Here is a 22137-nt window from a genome sequence, read left to right on the forward strand (position 1 = left end):
ACAGATCCGAGCAGGACTAGTTTGAGTGAAATGAGATTCTTACTCGTATTCCTAAGCAGGAAATCAGACTGAGAGAGGTGTTTGTATGCATACTCTAAGTATTGCTTCCAAATGAGGCAGCTGCACCCTTCCCTGTCCTGGGACATGTTACAACTCTGCCGCCTCCTCCTCCCTGAGCGCTCCCTGTCTGACAGTGTGAGCATTTGTTCAGCGGTATGGCAAACGTGATGAGGGAACTGATCCCCATAAAAAATAAATTAGCTGAAAAAGAAATAAAGGGCTAACCCATCTCCTGATCAAGCCCCTCAGTCTGATGAACATGAATGTTTCTGCTGACATACGGAAAGAGGTAACATGAGCATGGGAGCAGGACTGAATGAAATTTCTGGCTGCCAAAGACGTGCATGAAATTAGTGCTTACTAGTTTGAATCTTTCATAAGGAGAAGATACCAACTGGAAACAAGAGAAAAAGATCCTGTGCCACGGGATCATGATAAACCCACCAATCTGACAGTGCTCCAACAAAGAACAGAAAACACAATTGTAGGGTGCAGACTCATACCTGCAGACAAAGGATGACACAGACACTTGGTATGTGATTAAACACTAAACCATAACTTTTAACGCTGCTCTAGAAATTCATAAAAGGCATATACTGTGCGGATTTAGGGTGCCTTGTTTAGGTCCAAAAAATGGTTCCACTGATCTCTGCTTTCTGTCCTGAGTTTGAAACTTTATCAGCTCACAAGATTTCCTTCAGCTGCTCAGCCCTTGACCACAGCTACCGGTCCGTCACTGTATCTTTATCTGTCATGCCTAATCCTTCACTGTTTGACTACACAGGATCCCTGTATTTGGAGTAACACTCATTCACTACACTCTTCCGAAAAAAATCTGCTTAGATAGCCTATTTTCTTAACTTAGATTGACACTTCATTCATTCAGACATTAAGGGTGCTTGGTAAGTAAGGGATATTATCACCCCTGAACAGCTTTTCCTAGGTACCCTATCTTGCTCAGTACCTACTCACCCTGCACCCAAATCTGCCAGCATTATGACAAATCTCAAGACTCAGATTCCTCCTAGTTTACCTACCTCCTAGGTAGATGTATTGCATCACACCTGCCTTGTCAACAGTGCCAACTGATCCAACATCCCTTTGCATTTTAGGCTTCAGTTCCACAGCAGCCAGTTTTCCAGGGCGAGCTGGGCAAGAACAAGACATCAGGCTGCAGGATCACTACCCCCACTTGCCTGAGCTCCCACCAAAGCAGTCCTGCCTCACCACGGCCCAATACATTTCCTTCTACAGGCTCACATACCCTCTCCTTGACCACTCCTCTGGGGCTCCTCAAAAAACGACTGGCTCAAAATCCTCACTATTCTTGGCACTAACTGACACTTGAAATGGTGCATGGTACATTTTTTACTATATTTTAAAGTATTTTTTAATATCATCGAATGTGACTGAGCCTCTCTCCTGCTACTGGATATTAACTTTATTCAATTTGACCTTCATTCTCAAGCCAACTCTATCCTAGCAGCTACCTTGACAGGACTCATTCAGAACAAATATTGTAGCCATCGAAGGTTAACTTCATGCACCCAAAGACCTCCCACTACTCTCGTATTAGCTTAAAATGACGAATCCCATCAACCTTTTCTAATGAAGTGACCTCTACCGTTTGTCACATGCAGAGAGTAAACAGGCCAATCGTGCTGCATCTCTTCTTGATCCATTCAGGACTTCATAGCCTTAAACGCACGCCTGTGCTGAATTCACCCAGTACAACCATTACTTCTGTATCCCCTTGACCTCCAAGAGTATCCACTATACCATCACACACACTGCTCAGAGCAGCTGCAACAGGGAAGCAGGAAAAATATGTTTTGCTATATGTTTGCTAAGTGTTGCATAACAACCTGGTTGTCACACAGCCAGATGAGCCTAAATGTCACTGGTTAGTTTTTCCCGCTCTGCCAAAAAGGCTACCACGATACAAAGACAGCGCTAGACACTTATGCCCCTGATAATGCCAAAGTGAGCCTATGTCTGTGGCACCTTGAAGCAAGTCTTCTCCAGTCAGAAGAGAGAAAAATATAATGAGAAGAAATTCCAGTAGAGATAGAACATAATTTCCAACATGTATGTATGTATATGAAAATACGAATGTATCTATACTAACTAGAAGTCCAGTTACCCCTGCTCAAAAGAGCGGAATTCAAACCAGAGGTAGCGCAAAAAAAGAGTGTAATTATCAAGGGGAAGGAGTACCTGTCCTGTTAGGGGAGGCCAAAGTTTGGCATATTTACTCTTTCAACAGGCAGGCTGTGCAACGGTTTCATTATAGGCAACAATCATACATCAGCCTATAAATACATACAGGGGTTGAACAGCAGGTAACGGAAAGAATTATTTCAACTCACAGGCAACGCTGCTACGAAAACAAGCGAGAACAGACTGGCCACAAAAACAAACAAAACTTTAAACATTAGAAGTATTAAGAGCTAGATCAATCTTCCACCAGATGCAGAAGGTACAAAAACGTAAATGGAATTAAAATGAGGTTTTATCAGAATACGAGACACAGTTGCCTGCTACAGTGGGGAGCTAGAATTTATGATTCAGAAAGCAGGCTCGTTCAAAACATCTTCTTAAATCATAGCCGTCACCAGCCTAATGAAATTGATATGAATTTACACAGGATCAGGACAAAATAAAAAATCCTTTCTTAAAAATCTTATCCAATGAAAAATAACTAGGAGGAAGAAGTGGTCCCAGAGGCTAAGTTAATAGGAGACTCAGTAGACATCACTTCAATTTCTTTGCTCTTTCACTTGCTATAAAATTAAGTTTAATGCACTAAACAAGTGGGAATAATTTATTTAAAACCGGGGAACATGCAAAGATACTCGTGTTTGTTCAAAAGGTATATAAAAACTGTTTTTCAAAGTCTACATAGGTTTTAGACATTAAACCTGGAATTCCTTCGGATTCTTCCAATTCTTCCATTGCAAATGTATCTTAATGATTAAAGGCAAAAATTGCAGAAAGTGTCAGCTGATTTCAGGTCAACTGCATAAACATTAGCAAAAATTAATGTAGCACAGATTCCAAGGCAATTAGTGGTAAAACATTAGAAAATATTTTCTACAGATCAAAATGGATAGTCTTCAACATTATTTGAAGAACAACAGTGAAATCTTATGTCCAGAGACATAATTAAAAAAAAAAAAAAAGTTGCGCAGCCAGGGAAACTAACAAGATTGCCCATCACTACTTGGATTCTAAGTCACATTCACGTGACGTTACGAATATCACTTTTTAAGTTACACTTCTTAGCTTCCTATAAAAACAGCAATCAGTAAAGCCATAGCGACTTTACTACTGCTGTCTGTATTTAGAAAGTATTAATAGACTTCAAACAGAATACACTTTCTGAATATAAATTGAAAAATAATTTCTCTAAAAATATTGAAAAATAATTTCTCTAAAAATATAGTACTCTGCAATTAATTTTCTTTCTCCTAAATTATGTTAATAAACGATATTCTTCTATTTAAAGCTTTCAGTAGTTATGTGTGTTTGAATTTTTTTCACAAGAAATGCAAAATTTTAAATAGTTATATGACATCACAAGTCAATACTCAGATTATAACTCAAGGGATAAAAAAAAAAAAAAACTGCAAGCTTAGTAGTTTAATGTTAAATGTATTAAGCCTCATGCAACTTGCATCTTCCTTTGACTTAGCTTGGAATGTGTGCTTTTGGAAAAGGGATACTACTCCAGGTCTAGGTATGTAATTCCAAACGGGGGAAAACCATAGCTATAACCAAATCCTTCTAAAAATTCTGACTACCTCCCAGTACTCTTGCAGGCACTGAGGTGGTCACTTGCCACAGTTAAATGACTTTTGCTGCCTTCCTCTTACTTTCATTGTTTCCTATAAGATTAATGCCATTAATGCTTTTATAAGCATTCAAAAGCATCATAAAATTAGTTATACCTTCCCTGCAAATTAATAGAGAATGGCAGGAATTTTAAAAACAAAGTAACTTGTGATTTTTTTTTTGAAGAGACTTTTTCTTTTGGTATCAGCCATTGCTCACTCGAAACTTTTTAGCTGCACAGGTTAAGGAGAGAGGTAGAATCTGTAACTATGTGCATGTGCGCACACAAGGGAATCTAAAACATAAGAAAAATATGGAAATGCAAACTAGCTGCTTTGTACTTCTTTCATTACAATAAAGCAGCTATGAAAACAGCTTAAATAAGCAGAGCGCTCTGTTTCAAACTCCAGAACAAATACATCATCTATATCACTTAGTACCGTCCCCAACAGTAAAAATAAGAGACTTAAAGTTAACATTTTGTATTCCCAAATATTAGAAATATGCCGAAATAATACTGCCGTTGGATTTCTTATATTTTATATCTAAATAGTAAACTAGGAAATCCTCATCGAGACTACACTGGGACGAAATTGGGCATGCATAGTTAAGCAAAAAAATTAAAACTATAAGATGTTGCAATTATCCCTATGCAAAGCACTTTTCCAAGAAAATTCAGGGTTAAAGTTTCATTGAAAAAAAATTAAAAATGAGTCAAGAATGAAAATGTAGAGTTTGGATATCTTCACCACCTTTCTTCAGCCCTGTAACAATACATCAAAGGAACAGGAAAGAATTACCTTTTAAGTAGTAATTCAGTTTGGGGCCCTAAGCATCGAAAAGCTTTAATAATCTGTATATTACTAACATAAGAGAACACTGCTCAGACATACTACGCTTATTTGGTGTACATATAGGTGCATGCAGTTCTTACAGACAACATTTGGAGAAATTTATCTGGATTTGGCACTCCGCAAAAATCACTAGAAGAGAACAGATATGAATCATAGGGAATTAAGCTGAGTGACTGAGCACTGGAACAGGTTGCCCAGAGAGGTTGCGGAGTCTCCTTCCCTGAAGATACTCAAAACCCGCCTGGACACGATCCTGTGCAATGTGCTGTAGATGACCCTGCTTGAGCGGGGGGGGAGGGTGGGGGGGTGGGGTGGGTTGTTGGACTAGATGATCTCCAGGGGTCCCTTCCAACCTCAACCATGCTGCGATTCTGTGAAACAACATTTAGAGTAGCTTGCATTTAATGAATCTATTCAATAAACGGATATTAAAACCAGGTGTCTGCTGTAAGAAAATTTTCTGTTTATAAGAACATTTAGCTTAGCATGCTTTAAAATTGTGTATACAGATGGATGTGTGTTACATAAGAAAAACTACGTAAAATTTTACCTACAGTCAAGTATCATCAGCTACTAAAGACCTCTCATTTAAATGAATGCAAAACACAACAGAAATCAAGTATTCCTGTTTGGTAAGGTGGAAGAAAATTTTATTCAAATATAGAAGCTGAATTCTTTCACTCATGTTTTGTATGAGTTTAACATTCCACACAGAGCGTTTTCCTGCACCAGACTGCTTTCAGCTTGGTTTGTATCTGTTCAAAACACACATTACATCCATAAACTTATTTACTCTGGATCCCAGAACCAGCTACACACCTCTACTGTCAACAAAAGATGCAGTGTACTTAAAGCCAAACCCACTTTTCTTTTGAGCCAACTATTTCTTATTGGGTCATTCCGGTCTACTTTCATTTTACACTACTCAAACACCTTGGCGGGGGTTCATGGAGAGGAACAGTAAAGGAAAGAAGAGTTTTGTACAACTGCTGTATGGAAGGATCACACACACAAGAGGCACTATACAACTAACCAGTCTCGCTCCAGTTTTTGAATTTCATTTTCTTATTTTTCCAGTTTATGTTAGAATACTTTCATTAATTTATCATCCCGTTTCCTCTCAGTTGTTAAGCTGGGTTATTAAAATATTATTGTTCTCACTTTTTTCTGGCATGGCCTGCTCCGCTTTGTGTAAGGCCTCAGGATTACCATTTTAAGTATCAGAACTACTCTGTCAATGCATATTTATAACTAAAAATTAAATTGTGCATAAATACCACACCTTGAAATAATTTCAAAAAAAAAAAAAAATTAAGAAGTTATATTTCTGAAGCACTTGACTCCTATTTTTATTCTTCAAAGCAAGCTCACATCAAAAGTTTCATTTAAGTCTTCGACCCCAAAAGGGGGTCGATTTTGCTATGAGCTGTCACACATTCACTATTACAGAATAACTATTGCACAGCAACTGCATTCATACAGAGAGCTATTTCCTATTTCAATCCTTCATGTAGTCAAACAGACATTTCAGAAATAAGAGCATAATGTTTGGGACAAATAATAGCCTGGCTGTACGACCTGCTGCTGGCTCAACACACTGCTGGATTCCCAGAAGTGAGAAGCAACTGGAAAACTGGGAGCTCTGTCAAGATGACATATACTCAAGAGTGCTCTCTCATTATTCAGCTTACATTTTTACTATTGTGCATAGAGGCGATCAAAGCAGTCAAAAACACTCCGTGGTTGTCCATGCAGAATAGAGCTAAAAATTTTGCAATCTGCTTTTTAACTGAAAATTGTGGCAGGGTCTAATATCTCGATGTATGTTTATTTTTGTGAAATGAATTGGTCTCCTAGTACTTTATTTTAATAAGAGAGGATGAAGGTCAAAAGTGGGTTATAATGGTATCCCTAGTATGAGCCTAGATCCAGAAGAAAAGGGCTTCTGTTAGTAGGCTGTAGCTTTTAGCAAGTAGCTCCATAGCTTGAAATCTATAACTAGAATACAGTATTGTTTAAGGCACGGACAAATTTAAGGCATGTTATTTGCAGCGCGGCACCCTGCAGCAACATCAATTGCCTCCAACTGTCTGAATTGCCTCCAAATGAGTCAGGCATACTACTGCTGCTCTGAAAGGAACTTCAGGTGAATACATATGAGTTGAGGAAATAAATCAGTGCTCACTGCTCTTTACTCCATCTGTATAGCAGCAATCGACAAAAACGTTTATTTCCCTCCATTTTGCAGCGCAACCTCAGAAGATTTGTACTTAGTCACCCATCTGAATACAGGAGAAACAAATATCCCTGTTTCATACTCCAGTATTACTAAAGGCGGATGGTTACTGTGGGTAGATAAAGAGAGTCTTGTGATATATGTCATAGCTGTGCATAGTTCTTTAAACGACACTCCTGCATCCCTGTAGGCACTTCGCAGAGCATATGCACTGTTCAAAACAGTCAGGAAATACTAGGTGATCAGAAAAGAAGTTAAAGGACTCGGTTACTTTTCCATACTATTAGTAATAATAAAGACTATAAAATACTCCACACATTATTATGACCTAAAATACTGCTCAGATTATTGACCCTAACAAAGGGCAATGATCCAGTTGTGAACTTCAACAGATAGGGCCTGCCAACTTTTCTTGATGCAATTTTCTTGATGTAGTTGGCTTTAAAGCCATTAAACCCATCAAAACTTTTTTACCATGGGAAATTCTCCAAAGCATTTTCAGGCCATATCTACCCAACACAGAAATAGTATCTAGAAAAGCTTTAGTTCACTGCTTCTATTGCTTTTTTATAGCAATGCTGAGCACAGAAAAACACTCTACTGTCCAGTATTTTTTCCACGCTATCATGCTGCAGATCCAGGTGGGTATCTAAACTGTTTCTTCAGTAGTAAAAGGATCCTTGGAGAAAGACTAGCTTTCTGGCTGGTACTGATATCACATGCTTTTGGTTGCAGTTTTAGGTGATAAAATAATGGTATACGTGGAACTCTTACACTTTTATTTTTGGGCTCAAGAAGTTAATTTAAGCTCTGAGATTTCTTCTTCCTGTCCCAGTAGTGGATCAAGTTCTGGAACTTACTTCTCTTAGCTAATTATTTAATTATCACTTTGCCTACCTGTTTATTGCCATCCTCCTCCATCAACATATTTGTTTTCTACTGAGAGACAGAATACCAAATTTCAATCCTGTGCCATAACCATTAGTTTTTTAAATGATGCCGTAGTAAGGCAAACTAGTGAAATTGAATGTGCAGTCACAAATGCATTTTTAGCTGTGGGCTTCTGTTTTACTTTTCTTACATATAAAGGTAATAGGATGTTAAATGCTGCGTGCTGTGTTTAAGTTTGCTTACTACATACTACTTTTGCTTTATCACTATTTTAAAATTAAATTTCCAAGTCCTTAGTAATAATGCACGCTCCTTCCCCAAACTGAATCACCTACACACAAATTCTTGTGCTTGAGCAGAAAATAGGGTTGTTTTTCTGACACCATTTCCTGTGTACGTAACAGCAGCATATTCTCCAGTTTTAGAGCCCTTCTACTGACATATTTTATAGGTCACATACGCTGACTTCCCAAACTTCTGGTCAGTTGGACCCAGACATTCAGAATGTCTGACATTCTACAATGACAGAAACTTAGGACTGGCTTGATAAATAGATCTGGACACTTCTTCTTAAACAAGATCTTTAACACATATACACCTTCAACTGAATTTATTAAAATCTTAAATTTTAATACAGGCCATTACAATATGAGTACTCTAAAACACTGTGAAACATCTACAAACTTCAGGATACAGAAAACACTTATCTGTACTAATCTCATTAGAAAACACAGTCAAACAACTAGTTTTTAGAGATGAGAGATCAGCTGCACAGTGTTGTGGAAACTGCAGTTAATGTTAAGGACCATGTTCTATGCACTTCACCTTCTTATACAACCTAGAATATGCTTTTAAAAAGATGATTTTTGTGTAGTGATGCATGCTTCCAATATTCTCTCTTACTCAGCCTATCTAAAGTGGAAGAAATGTATAAACATCTCAGATTGCCCTTGAAGTCCAGGGTGCAAATACAGAAAACAGTATTTTACTACCTATCACCGACTTCACATTCAATATTCCTTCTCATCCATTCCCCAGTTATCCTCCTCGTATTTCCAAAAAGCTGTCTTTTCAAGTGAGTTACAGCTATCTACCTGCCTATTCAAAAATCGCTTGCTCAGCAAATACCACTAGTAAAACACGAACAAAAACATTCAGTAGCTATCAGCATACTTTCTGCATCGTTGACCAATGTGGCCATTTGCAGACCAATGTAACACAAACTCATAGCCCACATTATACAAATTTCTCTAAAATTCAGAGGTTAATCACATTTCTGCTAATATTTTATGTTACATATAGCTTTTAAAAAGTTTTCAAAAGCTCCAGTAAGAAGTAGATTTGCAGAGTTCTTTTTCTTCAACAGGCTGTTAATCTAATACACCAAAGTACTATGGCAAACATTTAAAGGATAACAAATTAAGTGAAGGTACCTGGAAATAATAATTGAATTCAGATAAAGTAGGAGATAAGATCTGAATTGGGACAAAATTCATGGAAAGACAACAATATTACGCAAACTGTTTCCACAATGACATCTTTAAACAAGAATTATCCACTTATCAATATATTGTCAGCTGCTGAAGAGAAAAGGAACAGAAGCTAGAAAAAGCTTTGATCAGACAAGAAATTGAAAGAGTCTGTCATTTTTCCATATTATTACTATTAAAAATTAAATACCATAATACAGTGACAGAAGAAAAAGAAAGAAAATACAGCAGTCAAAATGAGAAAACACATTGCTTTCAGTGTGTTTAAATTATTTTGAAACTGCTGGAAAGCACATGAAGATGTTCAGAAAAAAAATTTGATCCTGAAACCACCTGAGAATTCAACAGGAGATAGTCCATACAAGTGAACCTCATATGCTTTATATAATTGCTTCTTAATAACTCATAAGAAACGCAAAGACAAAAAATTGAAATTATTTAACCTGTTGTGCAACCAAGGCAGACCCATCCTTTCCCTCAAATCCGAGAGAGTCGGTCTGTTCCACATGATTACCATTTATAACTGAACAGCACAGTTTCCAGATTTTATTGCATAAAAATGTTATTGAATTTCAATAACAGCATAGATACAAAAGGCTCTCAAGTTCTATTATTCCATATTTTACTGTAATAACAGGCAAAATTTAACAGCTGAAGATTATCAACTGCCTATTTTGATTTGACTCATAAACTTTCAAATAGATAAGCAAACTACAATGCTTCTAAAATAAGCTCAGCTTTCTCTCTCTTGATCTACCCTCTGTTTACATTCTTTCTTTTCAGTATATCGTACGCAAAAGATCCCTACTTCTTAATTTTATCTCATAAAAAGCATAATTAAGTCTCATATACTACTAAAACCCCCATAGGTGTTTATAAAATCATTTCAATCATTGCAAAAAAGATGACGTAGTGTAAACTGTAAGTAACACCATAAATAAGACCGAGTCCAGACTGCTTGAGAGAGAGGTTTAATGTCGGGAATCCTGCATTACTACAAGTGGGAGACGGAGGAATTCTGGAAAAAAAAAAGTTGCTGTTTCTTCTTTCACCTTGTAAAGGAGTACGAAATAGAAGAGTCAAATTAAAATCTAGCTGATAAAATACAGGATTTGTGCTCCCACTTGAGGAGGAGGAATGTGGGACAAGTCGAAGACAGGCAAAGGCTTCTCTGTAAGACTTGAAAATTATTTTAATTCACGAAAGAAAATAGACTGAAGAAATATACAAAACAAATACTCTTCTATCAGGAAGTTTATCAGAAACGAGTTAAACACACATATCTATTTATGAATACTCCAAATTAGCCTAATTACAAGTAACAAAAATCTACAAAATGTTTCGGTGAGGATGTAAAGATGGAGTTGTTTCATCCACATTGAATGTAGAACATATTAGTCAACCACAATACATTGGAGAGAGCTCAAAAAACAGAGTGCATCTTATGAAACTATGATGTTTTCTTGACAGTAATTTACGTAACAGGAACTTCCTCTTCTTTCCTCAAAGCAAAGAGGCACCAAAAATCCCCTTCAGAACTATGTATATAAAAATAAACTAGAACGCGTTCACTAAGTCAAGTGGCAGTTATTTACTGCAGACACTGTAATAAAAAAGGTAAACCATATTTTAGGAGCATTTTGCTATTCATGGCTGACACGAATAAAGCCCTCTGCAATGAAATGGACTATTTATGGATAAAAAGGAGCTGCTGAACAATACAAGTTTTCAAATCAGAACACCATCAACACAGTGAAAGATTTAGGAAGTCAGATTAACCCTTATTTTAGTGGCTCACTTCCAATATAAAGCTCAACGTTTTCTATGCCCATGTCTGTAAGAAAACGGTACAGATAGCGTTTTTTTCCTCAACAATATTACAGTAAGACCAATGACTTAGTTACATCTTAAGATTTCTCCAGACTCGGCAGGAAGTTAGAGATTTTATTTCTGTTAAAGATTGAGTGGCAGCAGCAATATATTTACGACAGGAATGCTTAATAACATATTCACTCAGCAGAGTTCTGACAAAGAACTGTTTTGACCATCTGAAATCCATTTTTCCAGGATTTTTTGATTAACTTACAGACCTTTAGGTTGACTTGTAGATGGAGGGAAAAAAAAACCAAATAAACAGACTTCAGGCAAATATAACATTTTGCAATAATCCAAATATATTTTTGATAGTTCAGGAGTACCTATCAAATTGGAAGTGGCACCATTATACAATGAGAATTGAGTCCAAAGCAATTTATTTCAATTATAAACTACAGGGAAATTAACTTTCACGGAGAATCAGAATGGTAGACGTCATATTTTCCAATCATGGAAATGTCATGAAATTTTGTGTGATACAGTCCACTTTAGCATGTTTCTGAACAAGATTATTATCTTACTCTTAAACATTTTCCCCCTAATAGGTAAAATATTTTCTTTCCTTTCCAGGATCACTTATAACTTTACTACTTAATATGCCTGTCAAGACAGCTGATTTTATAAAGTTTTGTGTGTGCCAAATATGTATGCTGGACAGGATGGAGGGCTTGAAAATCCATTACTGGTAACTTTTTTTTTTTCCCCTTCATAAATTATATATTCAAACTCAAGGTTCAAGAGACAAGTACGACTGAAAACTATCACATGCAGGTATACTTTCTCATCTTAAGGGAGGTTGTTTTCCTATGTATCAATACGTTCTAGTAGCTTAATGTATCCTATCCTTTCCCAATTTTTTTCCTGCACAGAGGAAGAATCTCTGTTATAGCTTTTTCTTCAGTTCAGCTATTTAGGACAGACAAACTTGAATATATCTGAGCCCCAGGAAATTTTTGCAAACAAAAATACCAAATAAGAAAAACGATGTTGTTTTCTACAAAAGTTATTTGATTAGCAGAAAGTTAACTTATAAATATCAAATTAAGGCACTAAAAGAAATGAAACAACACATGCAAAATTGTGAGCCACTGAAAACTGATCACTTTTCTTTAAAATAGTCAGTTTGGTTTGTTCTTCCGTTTCCTGAATTGCTCAAGAACACACCTGTAGAATCAGCACACTGTTTAGACATGCCCCCATTAAGCTGTGACATTCAGGCAAAAATTAAATAAATCATAAAAAGGCCTTTCTTTGAGGAAAAGAAGAAACAGCACGAGTCCAATTTTTTCCGTTCATCAAACTCAGACATAATATGGATCAATTCTATAACCTAACTCTTTACAGAGACTGAATACAACAGTAATAGTATATTTTCATTGCTAATTAAGAGAGAACAATAGCAAAGAAGTAGAACTCCAGTATACAGCGGGCCACAGACTTTGTCTTCTATCTGTATTCAAAGTGATCAAAGCCTGGCAAAGCTTATCATCACTTACGCAATCTGGCCTAACAGTATATAGATACAACAGTCAGTATTTATTTAAGATAGCTCATTTTAAATAATCACCACACAATATAAATCAGCCTACTGATCCAGACAGTAAACACAGAATTCATACAATAAACCATTTCTACCAGCTCATACTGAATCGCAGGGCCTCTAGACATGGGGACTAAGCATGCCAAATGTTCCGCAATGGATGTGGACTGAACACAGCCCATTGCTCACACAAACCTTCTCCAGATAATTAACAGCTATCACTCACAAAGATGAATCTGAACAGCTATCATTAGAAACTATTACATCAGCCTGATTTCTTTAGGATAATACTACTGTACTCTTCACTTTATTTCATAAAAAGGAAAAAATGATTATTTTTAATATGCATAGCATACATTTATTATGATAAATGTCATTCTAATTTGAGCAAGTCAGAGTTGCAAGTTTTGTTGATCTCACCATGGAAACTGAATTTCAAAACTTGATATTAAACAGGTATAGAAATAACCAATCTTATTTTTGGAATAAACATGAGATCCTAAATTAAGCCAGTCATATTTAACACTGCAGTTCACTTAATAGGCGATATATTTTCTGTTAATGAGAAGGTCTACCGAGAACCTTAGAAATAACGCAGATTCCGGTACAGGTATCTTCTGTATCTAACTCTCAATGTGCATTTCAATACTTTACCAAAACCAGCTAAGGGTTTTATAATCTGCAAGGCAGATAGCAGCTCCGAAGTCACTGTAACAACTCTGAAGTCATTGTAAAGTATGTTCAAGATCTGAGACTCTTACTTTTTAACCATCCAAGTTTCCAAACAAAATCAAAATTGAAACTAAGCAATAGCTTTAATATACATCATGTAAAGATACATATTTGTTTGATATTCCATCTTACATTCTTCTTGGACAGCACAACCTGTCTTATTAAATTCAAGATCACTGTAGAAATCGCAGGTATTACATCTGAGAAAGAAAGACAATAGAGATATTCTGGTTTTAAAGGACAGTTTCAACGATTAATGCAAAAAAAAAAAAACCCCAAGCATCTGATGCCAACTCAAAATTAGGCAGTTGAATGTTATAATTATACATTATTGACTCTGTGGTTATTATCAGCTACTAATTTAAATCCAGTATTCTGAACTTTTCCCCTTCTTGAAACTTCTTACAAACGCTAATGAAACACGTATGTGCTGCTGATCTGTAAATACACATATCAGTCTCACAGCACAGCACAGCACTCAAATTTCTAGGTTGAAAGTGAGGTCAGGTTAGTGTATATTCAAGCTAGAAAAAGAAATTCTGGCGTGATCAAAGCATTACTTGGGAAGGGAGCGTAAAAACTTCTAGTGAAACCTCACTAGTACACTTATCTGCTAAAATGCCATCTCAACTTCTACTTGACTAGAAATAGTATTTACTCCAGGTCTTGTGATTTGAAGATGCTGGAGGCAAAGGGGAAAAAAAAAATCCATAACTAATTTGAAGCCGTAATCATTTTCTTTGATTATAAAGCCAGTATTTTACCTCAAGTAAAGATGACCAGACTTTCCACTACGTCTTAGCTGAAAAACGTTACAGAAACTTGTATTACACAGCAAATAGACAACATGGCTGCTTCCTGGCTGTTAAGTAGAGACTTGGGGGGAGGAACCCTAAAGTCCACGTTAGTTTGCCATTAAGTTGTCAGCTACTGGGGCACAACATTCCATACATCTACAGTCCCTCCAAACGACAGTTGATAGTACCAGAATTTGTTCTACTGTGATACATATTACAGGAATATATCTTCACATTTGTTCAAATGTACCTTATATTCTTTCTTGGGAGAAAATTCTTCCTATATACATATATAATTTTCAGTTAAATTTTCTTTTATTCATCAGAACAACCTGATGCACAAAGCCTAACTTAAAAACAAAAGCATAACAAATGCACCAATGGGGGAAAATAAGAAGAAAGTAGTTTGAGTGACCTGCATAGGAAAGGGTGGAAAGGATCAAGAAATGGCAAGAAACTGTAAAGGGAGCGAGGGAGGGAAAGGAGGAGGAAAGGAAGGTGCAGTCCAAATGCTTTATATTATATTTCAATGATGTAAGGTAGCCCAGTTTACCCAGAGAGTACTTTCTAGCTGCTTTGAACCACTCCAGTACTGCAAAAACTACTGAAAACATACTAAGGACCATTGAGATTAACTGGGACATTAAAGTGGATATATCAGATGCTGAGATCACCACAAATATCACTTTTTCACTTGGTGAATTTTTTTTTTTACTGTTCATGTACAAGAATAAAAGAATGAAGAAAAATTCTATGTAAAAATCTCTATAAAGAGATACAAGTAAGAACACGCATCAGCAATTTCAAAGGAAATTTCTCATAAAGATGGTGTAGCGTCTCTCTACCTGCAGCTTACAAAATATAATAATATTTTGTTATTATTATTATATTTTATAATTATATATATTATATATATATTATATATATTATTATTATATTTCGTTATTCAGTATTTTTTTATTTGTATACAAATAATTTGTAGGGACACATTAAAGATGCATTAACTTGCACTAAAGATTATCATGCATTTTACTGTCCAATTTTGAGGACATGTCTTGACGTATTGAAATAACAAGTTGATCAAGGTTGATATTCCTCAACAGTAATTATTTGAAGCAATAATCATTATCCGTTACCTAACGGGAAGTATTTAAAGAGTACTTTTTCAAAATAGGCCGCTTAAGTCACAAAGTACACTACAATCCAGGTTTAGTCAGATCATGCTAGTTACTATTTAACGGAAGTGAGTCGCTTCCTGTCATCAGGGCAAAAACAGTGAGCGACTTCCATTTCAAGTTTGAGCATTTTGTGCTCCTACAAAGACCTGTCTCCTAACTTTTATTTTGATGACACTCCATGTGAAGTTTGCTTTCAGGTTAAAAAAATAAAAATAAATGAATGCACTAGAATATCTTAATTCCTTCCTTCTGCTTCTGAGCACGTTCCACATTTTGACTTCCAAATAGAGGTCTTGGCTCTCCTTCCACTGCAAAAGTCCGTAACTTTGGATTCCTCTCCACCTCCCCCATCAACTTCTGGTTAGAGACAGAGCAAATTTTTATGTGGCTTATTTGGCAGAGAGCAAATGAGTCCCACCTTTTAGAAGACAGATCTCTGGTAAGAAGCAGTGAGGAACATCCAAACACCTTCTCCTAATATGTGAGCTGCTAATTCCCTTCAGGATTGTTTTTTCTCTTTCCCATTAACAACATTTTCAATTAGTATAATCATAAAAAGTTATTTTGTACATGCAACATGTAGTACATGGGTCATGCATTTGTGTCTGCAACACATGACATTGCTTTTTGTACTTTTTGTACTTCTGCAGAAGTACAACAATTTCAGTAGCAGCAATATAAGCATGCAGCAATATAAGCGGCATATTCAGGAACAGAATGCATTCAGCTTAACCTCAAGCTATAATAGCTCAGAGTTGCATTCTCTCCAAAGTTTACTAAAAGGCTCATTAATCACTGCAAGTTAGAAATAATGAGAAACTTAAACCACAATGAAATACAGATTTCCATGAAAATTCATTACATGGAAGAATTACAAACAGCATGTAGTAAGCGTCAATGACTTTTTCATGTTTTTAAACAATATTCACAGATCTAATGAGTTTCCCAACAAGGAAACAGCAACAATGGGCAGAATCGGGACTTCATCTAGGTGCAGTGCCAATTTTCTAAAAACATCTTTCTAAATACCCTGCAATCTGATCTGCACCACCCGTGCCATGCACACTTTGCCTTCACAAATGAAGAACAGTAACTGGGAGTGTTACTGCAAGGCCCACAAGCAGTCAGGTTCAGACTAGTGAAACCCTTTCGCCACCAAACCGGTACCCTGCTTGAACCTAGGTCTGTGGCGGCTCAGAGTCTGCGCTCAAAAGGGCTGCAAGCTCTCTCGGCTGTGCTTTAGATGCTCTTTCAAAGCAGGTTTCCGATTGAGAGCTGATAAGCGAGGCTGGTAGCTGCTAATCCAACCACCGAGCACAATAGACAGCTAATCTGCCTTCTCATTTGGTGTATTGGACTACTTTCAGAGCTTTCGACTGGAAAGTATATAACCTCAATAGCTTCAGTAGTCAGTTATGTGAAATATTTTGCAAAGAAGCGTATCTGAAACAACACATGCGTAGACTTAGACTCCATCACTTGGACTGCATTTTACTTGACTACTGCATGTACATGTTGGAAGTCAAACTGACAACATATACATATAGATGCGTACAGATCTTCAGAATTAAAAGTCTGACTACAAATTTCTCAACATGCATGATGATATGTCTTCTTCACTAACAACATGCAAATAATATATATACTAATTTTACTAGCAGCAATTTTTGCAAATAATGTTTCAAAACCAAACTCATGTACTTCCAATTAGTTTTGGACCTCGAATCCAATGATATTATCATAACTGTCCCTTCCACCTTAAAAACTACAAATCTATTTTTAAGTGAGTTCAGGTAAAGATGAATACTTTTAAACGTAGAAATACTTTTGAAAGCACCAAACTGACTCGTTGTGTGGGTGAGAGCAACGAAAAGAAGATGAGCAATTATGTTTCCTCAAAAACAAATAAAAACTCGATATATAGTTTTTGGCTAAACACACCGAGGCTTTTGCTGCATAACAAAAGCCTCAATATAAACAGTTTGGGACAGTTCCCACCTGAAGACCTTTTCTCAAAATACACTTTTAAACGATTAAGTAGGCATAGCTTGAAAAGACCCGAAACCCGCACAAAGCGTGAGGGATATACTGAAGCTCCAGAAGCGCCGCTCCAGCTGGGAGTTTTGAGAGCGAGTCTCACCCCGTCACCACCTCTGGCCCCTCCTGCCGAGACGCGGGTAGCTCCAGGGCTACGCCGGGAGCCGCGTCCTGCGCTTACACACGCGCCGGGAGCCGCTCAAACTCCACAAACCCGGCGGCTACGATCCCACCTCAGAACCAGGGCCGCCGAGACCGAAACCGGTGGCAGAGCCGCTCCCGGGCTCTCCCCGCGGCCGGGGCCGGGGCCGCCACGCGCGGCCGCCACCTGTCGCTGAGGGGCAGCCACGCGCCGGCCCCAACGGTCGCCGCCGCGCGCCGCGGGGGCCCCGGCCCGCCGCGCGCCCTGGGGGTGCTCCGGAGCCCCGCCGAGGAGCGCGGGGAGGGGGGGGGGAAGGGGCCCCGGCCTGGTGGAGGCCGGAGGCGCGCGGCGCGGCGCGGCCGGGGGGCGAGGACGGCGGCGGGCGGATGGCCGGCCCCGGTGGCGCGGCGCGGCGGAGCTGCTGCCCTCACCCCCTGCTTGCGGCGGCACCCCCGGGGCGGCGGCACTTACTGTGTGCGCGGAGAGGGGCGCGGCGGCGGCGGCAGGGGAACGGCAGGGGCAGGGGCGCGCCCCGCGGCCGAGCGGACCGAAGCTGCCCGCGCGGAGGGCGGAGGCGGGGCAGGGGGCGGGGCGCGGAAGGGGCGGGCGGGGGCTGTGCCCGGTGGTCGCCACCGCCCGGTGAGGGCGGCGCGGGGGGGGGAGGCGGCCTGCGGCGGCGCAGCGCAGGGCGGACCGCGGCCGGCGTGAGCAGCAGGACAGAGCCCAGGGGGTGCTGCTCGCGCCGCCCTGCCTTGGCTTTCGGCAGCAGCGGGCGGGCGACGCTGCAGCTACTTCACCAGTTCTGTCGGTTGTAGAGGTGTGAAAAGTTAAAGAGAGTCTCGTATTTTCACGCTCGGTCACATTTAAATGAAATGAGGCAGGAGTTAAAAGTGATGGAGGAAGATGACCAAAAGCCTAATTTCACTACGAAACACCACTAAGAGCAGAATGCAACCGACGGTTCAGCAGCGTGCCGAATTTTGAAAGCCCACATGGTAAAAGCTACTGTTGAAAAAACTCAACTAGAAGGAGGAAAGGAGAAAGATCAATTACTTCAAATCAGTTATTTATTTTCTAGAAAGTAATTTGATGAGTGTGCTGAATCTGCCATTAGAGGTGGTGCTGCTAGTCTTCGTAAAAACAAACGGTTGAAGAATTACCATGGAGAACGGATCCAGTCTCCAAGCTCGTCTCCTTTCAATCACGGTTGCTTTTTTTCTTTCCGCAAGTCATACCCATAGTAACTTATCAAACCTCACGTCCTGGTAAGAGGAAGGAAGTGCTACTTAGTGTAGGAGATTGCATCAGTTCAGTTCCTGTAAGTGGTTTCCAAAAAGCAGAACAGGTAAGCTCACCTTATATGCCACACCTGCAATAAAACTTAAGTATATTCCACTCACCATCTTTTTCCATAAACATATTTTGCAACATCAGCAAAACATCTGTTTACAACTCGTGCAGCAAGCCAGTTTAAGTACCCAGATGGCCAGAGTTTTAGCTCTTCCAAATTACTGATTAAAGTAATCGTGAAGAACTCGGATGACAAAGCTGTTTGAGGTAACTGAAACAATTAGCAACAGAAGAACGTAAATCTGATTGTATTACGTATTGCTCCATAGACTAACACAAGTCACAGCTCCTAATCTGTGATATTTAGAAGGGACATTATCAACTACAAAGTTTTTTTTTTTTTCCTGGACGTGAAGTTATCAGTGATTCAGCACTGGTAAACGTAGTTTTTAAGTTCAATTTGGACATATGCCCACTTCATGCCTAGAACCCTGGGTAACCAGTACTAATATTCTGTTCGAGTGTCATACGTAGCAACGGGCAAAAATCAGAAGGTGTTGAGGGCAACAGCTGGAAGAGCTTTGAATTCAGCTTTTCCCCCAATGACTAGATTTTGCGTTGAGAGTGTCCCTTTAAAAAGGTTCAGATACAACAGAAGTTGACTCATTTTAGATTTAGATCTTATAAGAAAGCTACCACTAAACTGACTTAACAGTTGTTAAGCATCAATGAATATTATACAAACAAACATCTGCTTTATAAATGAAGTAGCAGCAACATGGACTTCTAGGAGGTTGAGTCTCTGCAGGATTTATTTGAAAGATTATGATGTGGCAAATACACTGTGATTTTACATAATTTAGTTTTGAGAGTAGCTTATGGTAACTACAAACATTACTGAAAATGCCTGCTCCCAGTCATTACTTTTCTGGTATAAGCGTGAGTTCGCCAGGTAAATGAAGGAATGGATATTCAAAGTGCGGTTCTACTCAGAAAATTGGCAACATTCTATGTCTTGGCAAATCCCACATAAAATCTGCTCAGTTTACAGATGGAAAAGACAGCTTTTTCTAATTGCCAGGACAATAAGCTGAGCTTGAAATATTAACATTAACAAAATATATATATATATATATATATATATTTAAGGACAGAACATCAAGGACATCATTATACAATGTTCTCATGATTCTGTACATTTTTGTTTTCTGAATGTAACGTCTATTAATTCAATGCATTCATAAAACTAATGCATGTACATAAGCAACTACAAAGTCAGGGTTTCAAGGGATTCTGTTAGTGTTACTGCTAATGCCACAGCTTTGCTTCTTTAATAGGAATAAAGAGGAAGAAACTCAAGCCACTGAGCAGAGTATGCATTGGGCAAGTCTGTTCTGTAAAGTGGTGCTGCTTCTAGTCACTTTTTTGGTTCATCACTGTACTTAAACTGTTTTAATACCAATTTACCTCAATATTAATAAATGTGGAAGAACAATTAGAATTGAACCACTGAACAGCTGTATCAGTTTGAAATGCTGCCACATATTTCTTCATGTCAAAAGATTCACATTCTGTTTATTGCACAATTTGAAAGTTCAGGTAACGTGCATAAAAACCTTCTTAGTGTTTGCACTGTGACTTGCGAAACATACATTTAAAAGGACCTTAATACAATTTACAAAATCTTTTTAAACAATTTTATATTCTTAAGATAAAAGCATCCTGAGAATGTTACAAAGTTCATTTTACAAGCCCTTCATTTCTACTATGCTTTATTTATCCCCTCAACCCTAATCTGGCAAGTTTTTTAATATCTTGATGCTATATTTCACAAAATATCTTTTAGCAAAAAAGTACACCATTTGCGTTCAAGTAACCCAGCCTTGCATGTAATTTACAACTTAAATGTTTATCAAGCTTTCTCAAGTTTTGAAATAGGTCAGGAAAAGCAACTCAAAATACCCACAGAAACAGTTTTTAGCTAAAAAAAATTTAAAGGCTTTGTGCATTAATATTTTGGTCAAACATTTAAGTTATACAGTTTAATATTTTGGCAAAAAAAAAAATCTATCCTCTTCAATATATTTTTCTTTCATTTTATACCAGATGTAAATATACAGTACAAAGCAGCAGTATTAAAGTTCTTTGCTGTTAAGCTTTTTTTTTTTTTTTTTTTTTCCTTTGTTAAAGTACTTAGGCAAAGCAGACAAACAAGAACATAAGTGCTGGAAATCAATTGAGTATCTTTGGGCTAAATAAGGTCTTACCAGAAAAAATGTAAAAATAAATTAGTTTTTTCCTCTACAGACGTGTAAATAAATACTCTTTAAAGAAATTCTAATGTCATATCCTAAAGCAACATCTTCCTGTATTTCGTGATCAAGACTAAAGCTTCACACAATCTTGACAATTTTAATAGGAAGATATCCATTTAATATTTACATATTTTTGTAAAGGGAGTGTTCAGGGTTAAAAATATACCTCTTTTTAAAAGATAAGTCTGCCATCCTGATGGCAGTGATTCAAGCTATAGAACAGAAGACAAGTTACAGAATATCCTTCAGTTTCTTATACCCTAGATCAGAGAAAAGAGTTCAGGTGAATTGCAGAGGTAAACAGCCTGGATTCCAGGAACGGAGAGAGACAGTGGCTCATTCTATGAACATCTGCTTGGCCAGTTTCTGATACAGTAGGAGTATCTACCGAAATAGGCTTTGCTATTTTTCTAGACAGAGCTATACATTTTTATCTGTGGCTGACTGAAGTTTAGAGGAGAGAGCGGATGCCACAGTGAAAAAGTAACGTTATCTAAGGTTTTCATCTGGACCTGGTTTCAGAGAAAGGCCAGGTGAATATAAGCAGAGGCCATGCCCAGATGGTACACTCCAGGTGGGAGTATAACTACCAAAACAGGAAGAGTAAATCACTTCAGCCACACCTTAAGAATATCGTATATATATATAATTCAGTGTCATGTATAGCTTATTTTAGGCAACAATCAGAATCTGAAGGACCTCGTTAAGCTTTAAGGCATCAGTGCATCAGGGACTAAAAGATCCAGGTAATAAATATGAAAACAACAACAACAACAACGCAGCAGTATTTTTGTGGCATGAGCTATCACGGTCTATTTGCTTCATTGACTAGTACGGGAAAAGTATTTTTGGGGTGATGGTGGGGG

The 22137-nt window shown here is 38.0% G+C and overlaps 1 protein-coding gene across 2 annotated transcripts in view; it reads right to left on the reverse strand.

The window, feature by feature from the left end:
• LOC104150535 (tumor necrosis factor alpha-induced protein 8) overlaps positions 1-18251 on the reverse strand; it is a 68265-nt gene extending 50014 nt beyond the window's left edge. The window contains exon 1 of one of the 2 annotated variants that reach the window (XM_068926190.1): positions 18138-18251. In XM_068926190.1, coding sequence (XP_068782291.1) covers position 18138 — 1 coding nt within the window. In that variant the 5' untranslated portion in view covers positions 18139-18251. The remainder of the gene's footprint in view (positions 1-18137) is intronic. The other variant, XM_068926192.1, reaches the window with a different exon arrangement.
• Positions 18252-22137: the final 3886 nt, after the last annotated feature.

The sequence above is a fragment of the Struthio camelus genome, chromosome W (assembly GCF_040807025.1).
Source record: "Struthio camelus isolate bStrCam1 chromosome W, bStrCam1.hap1, whole genome shotgun sequence".
Taxonomy (NCBI): Eukaryota; Metazoa; Chordata; class Aves; order Struthioniformes; family Struthionidae; genus Struthio; species Struthio camelus.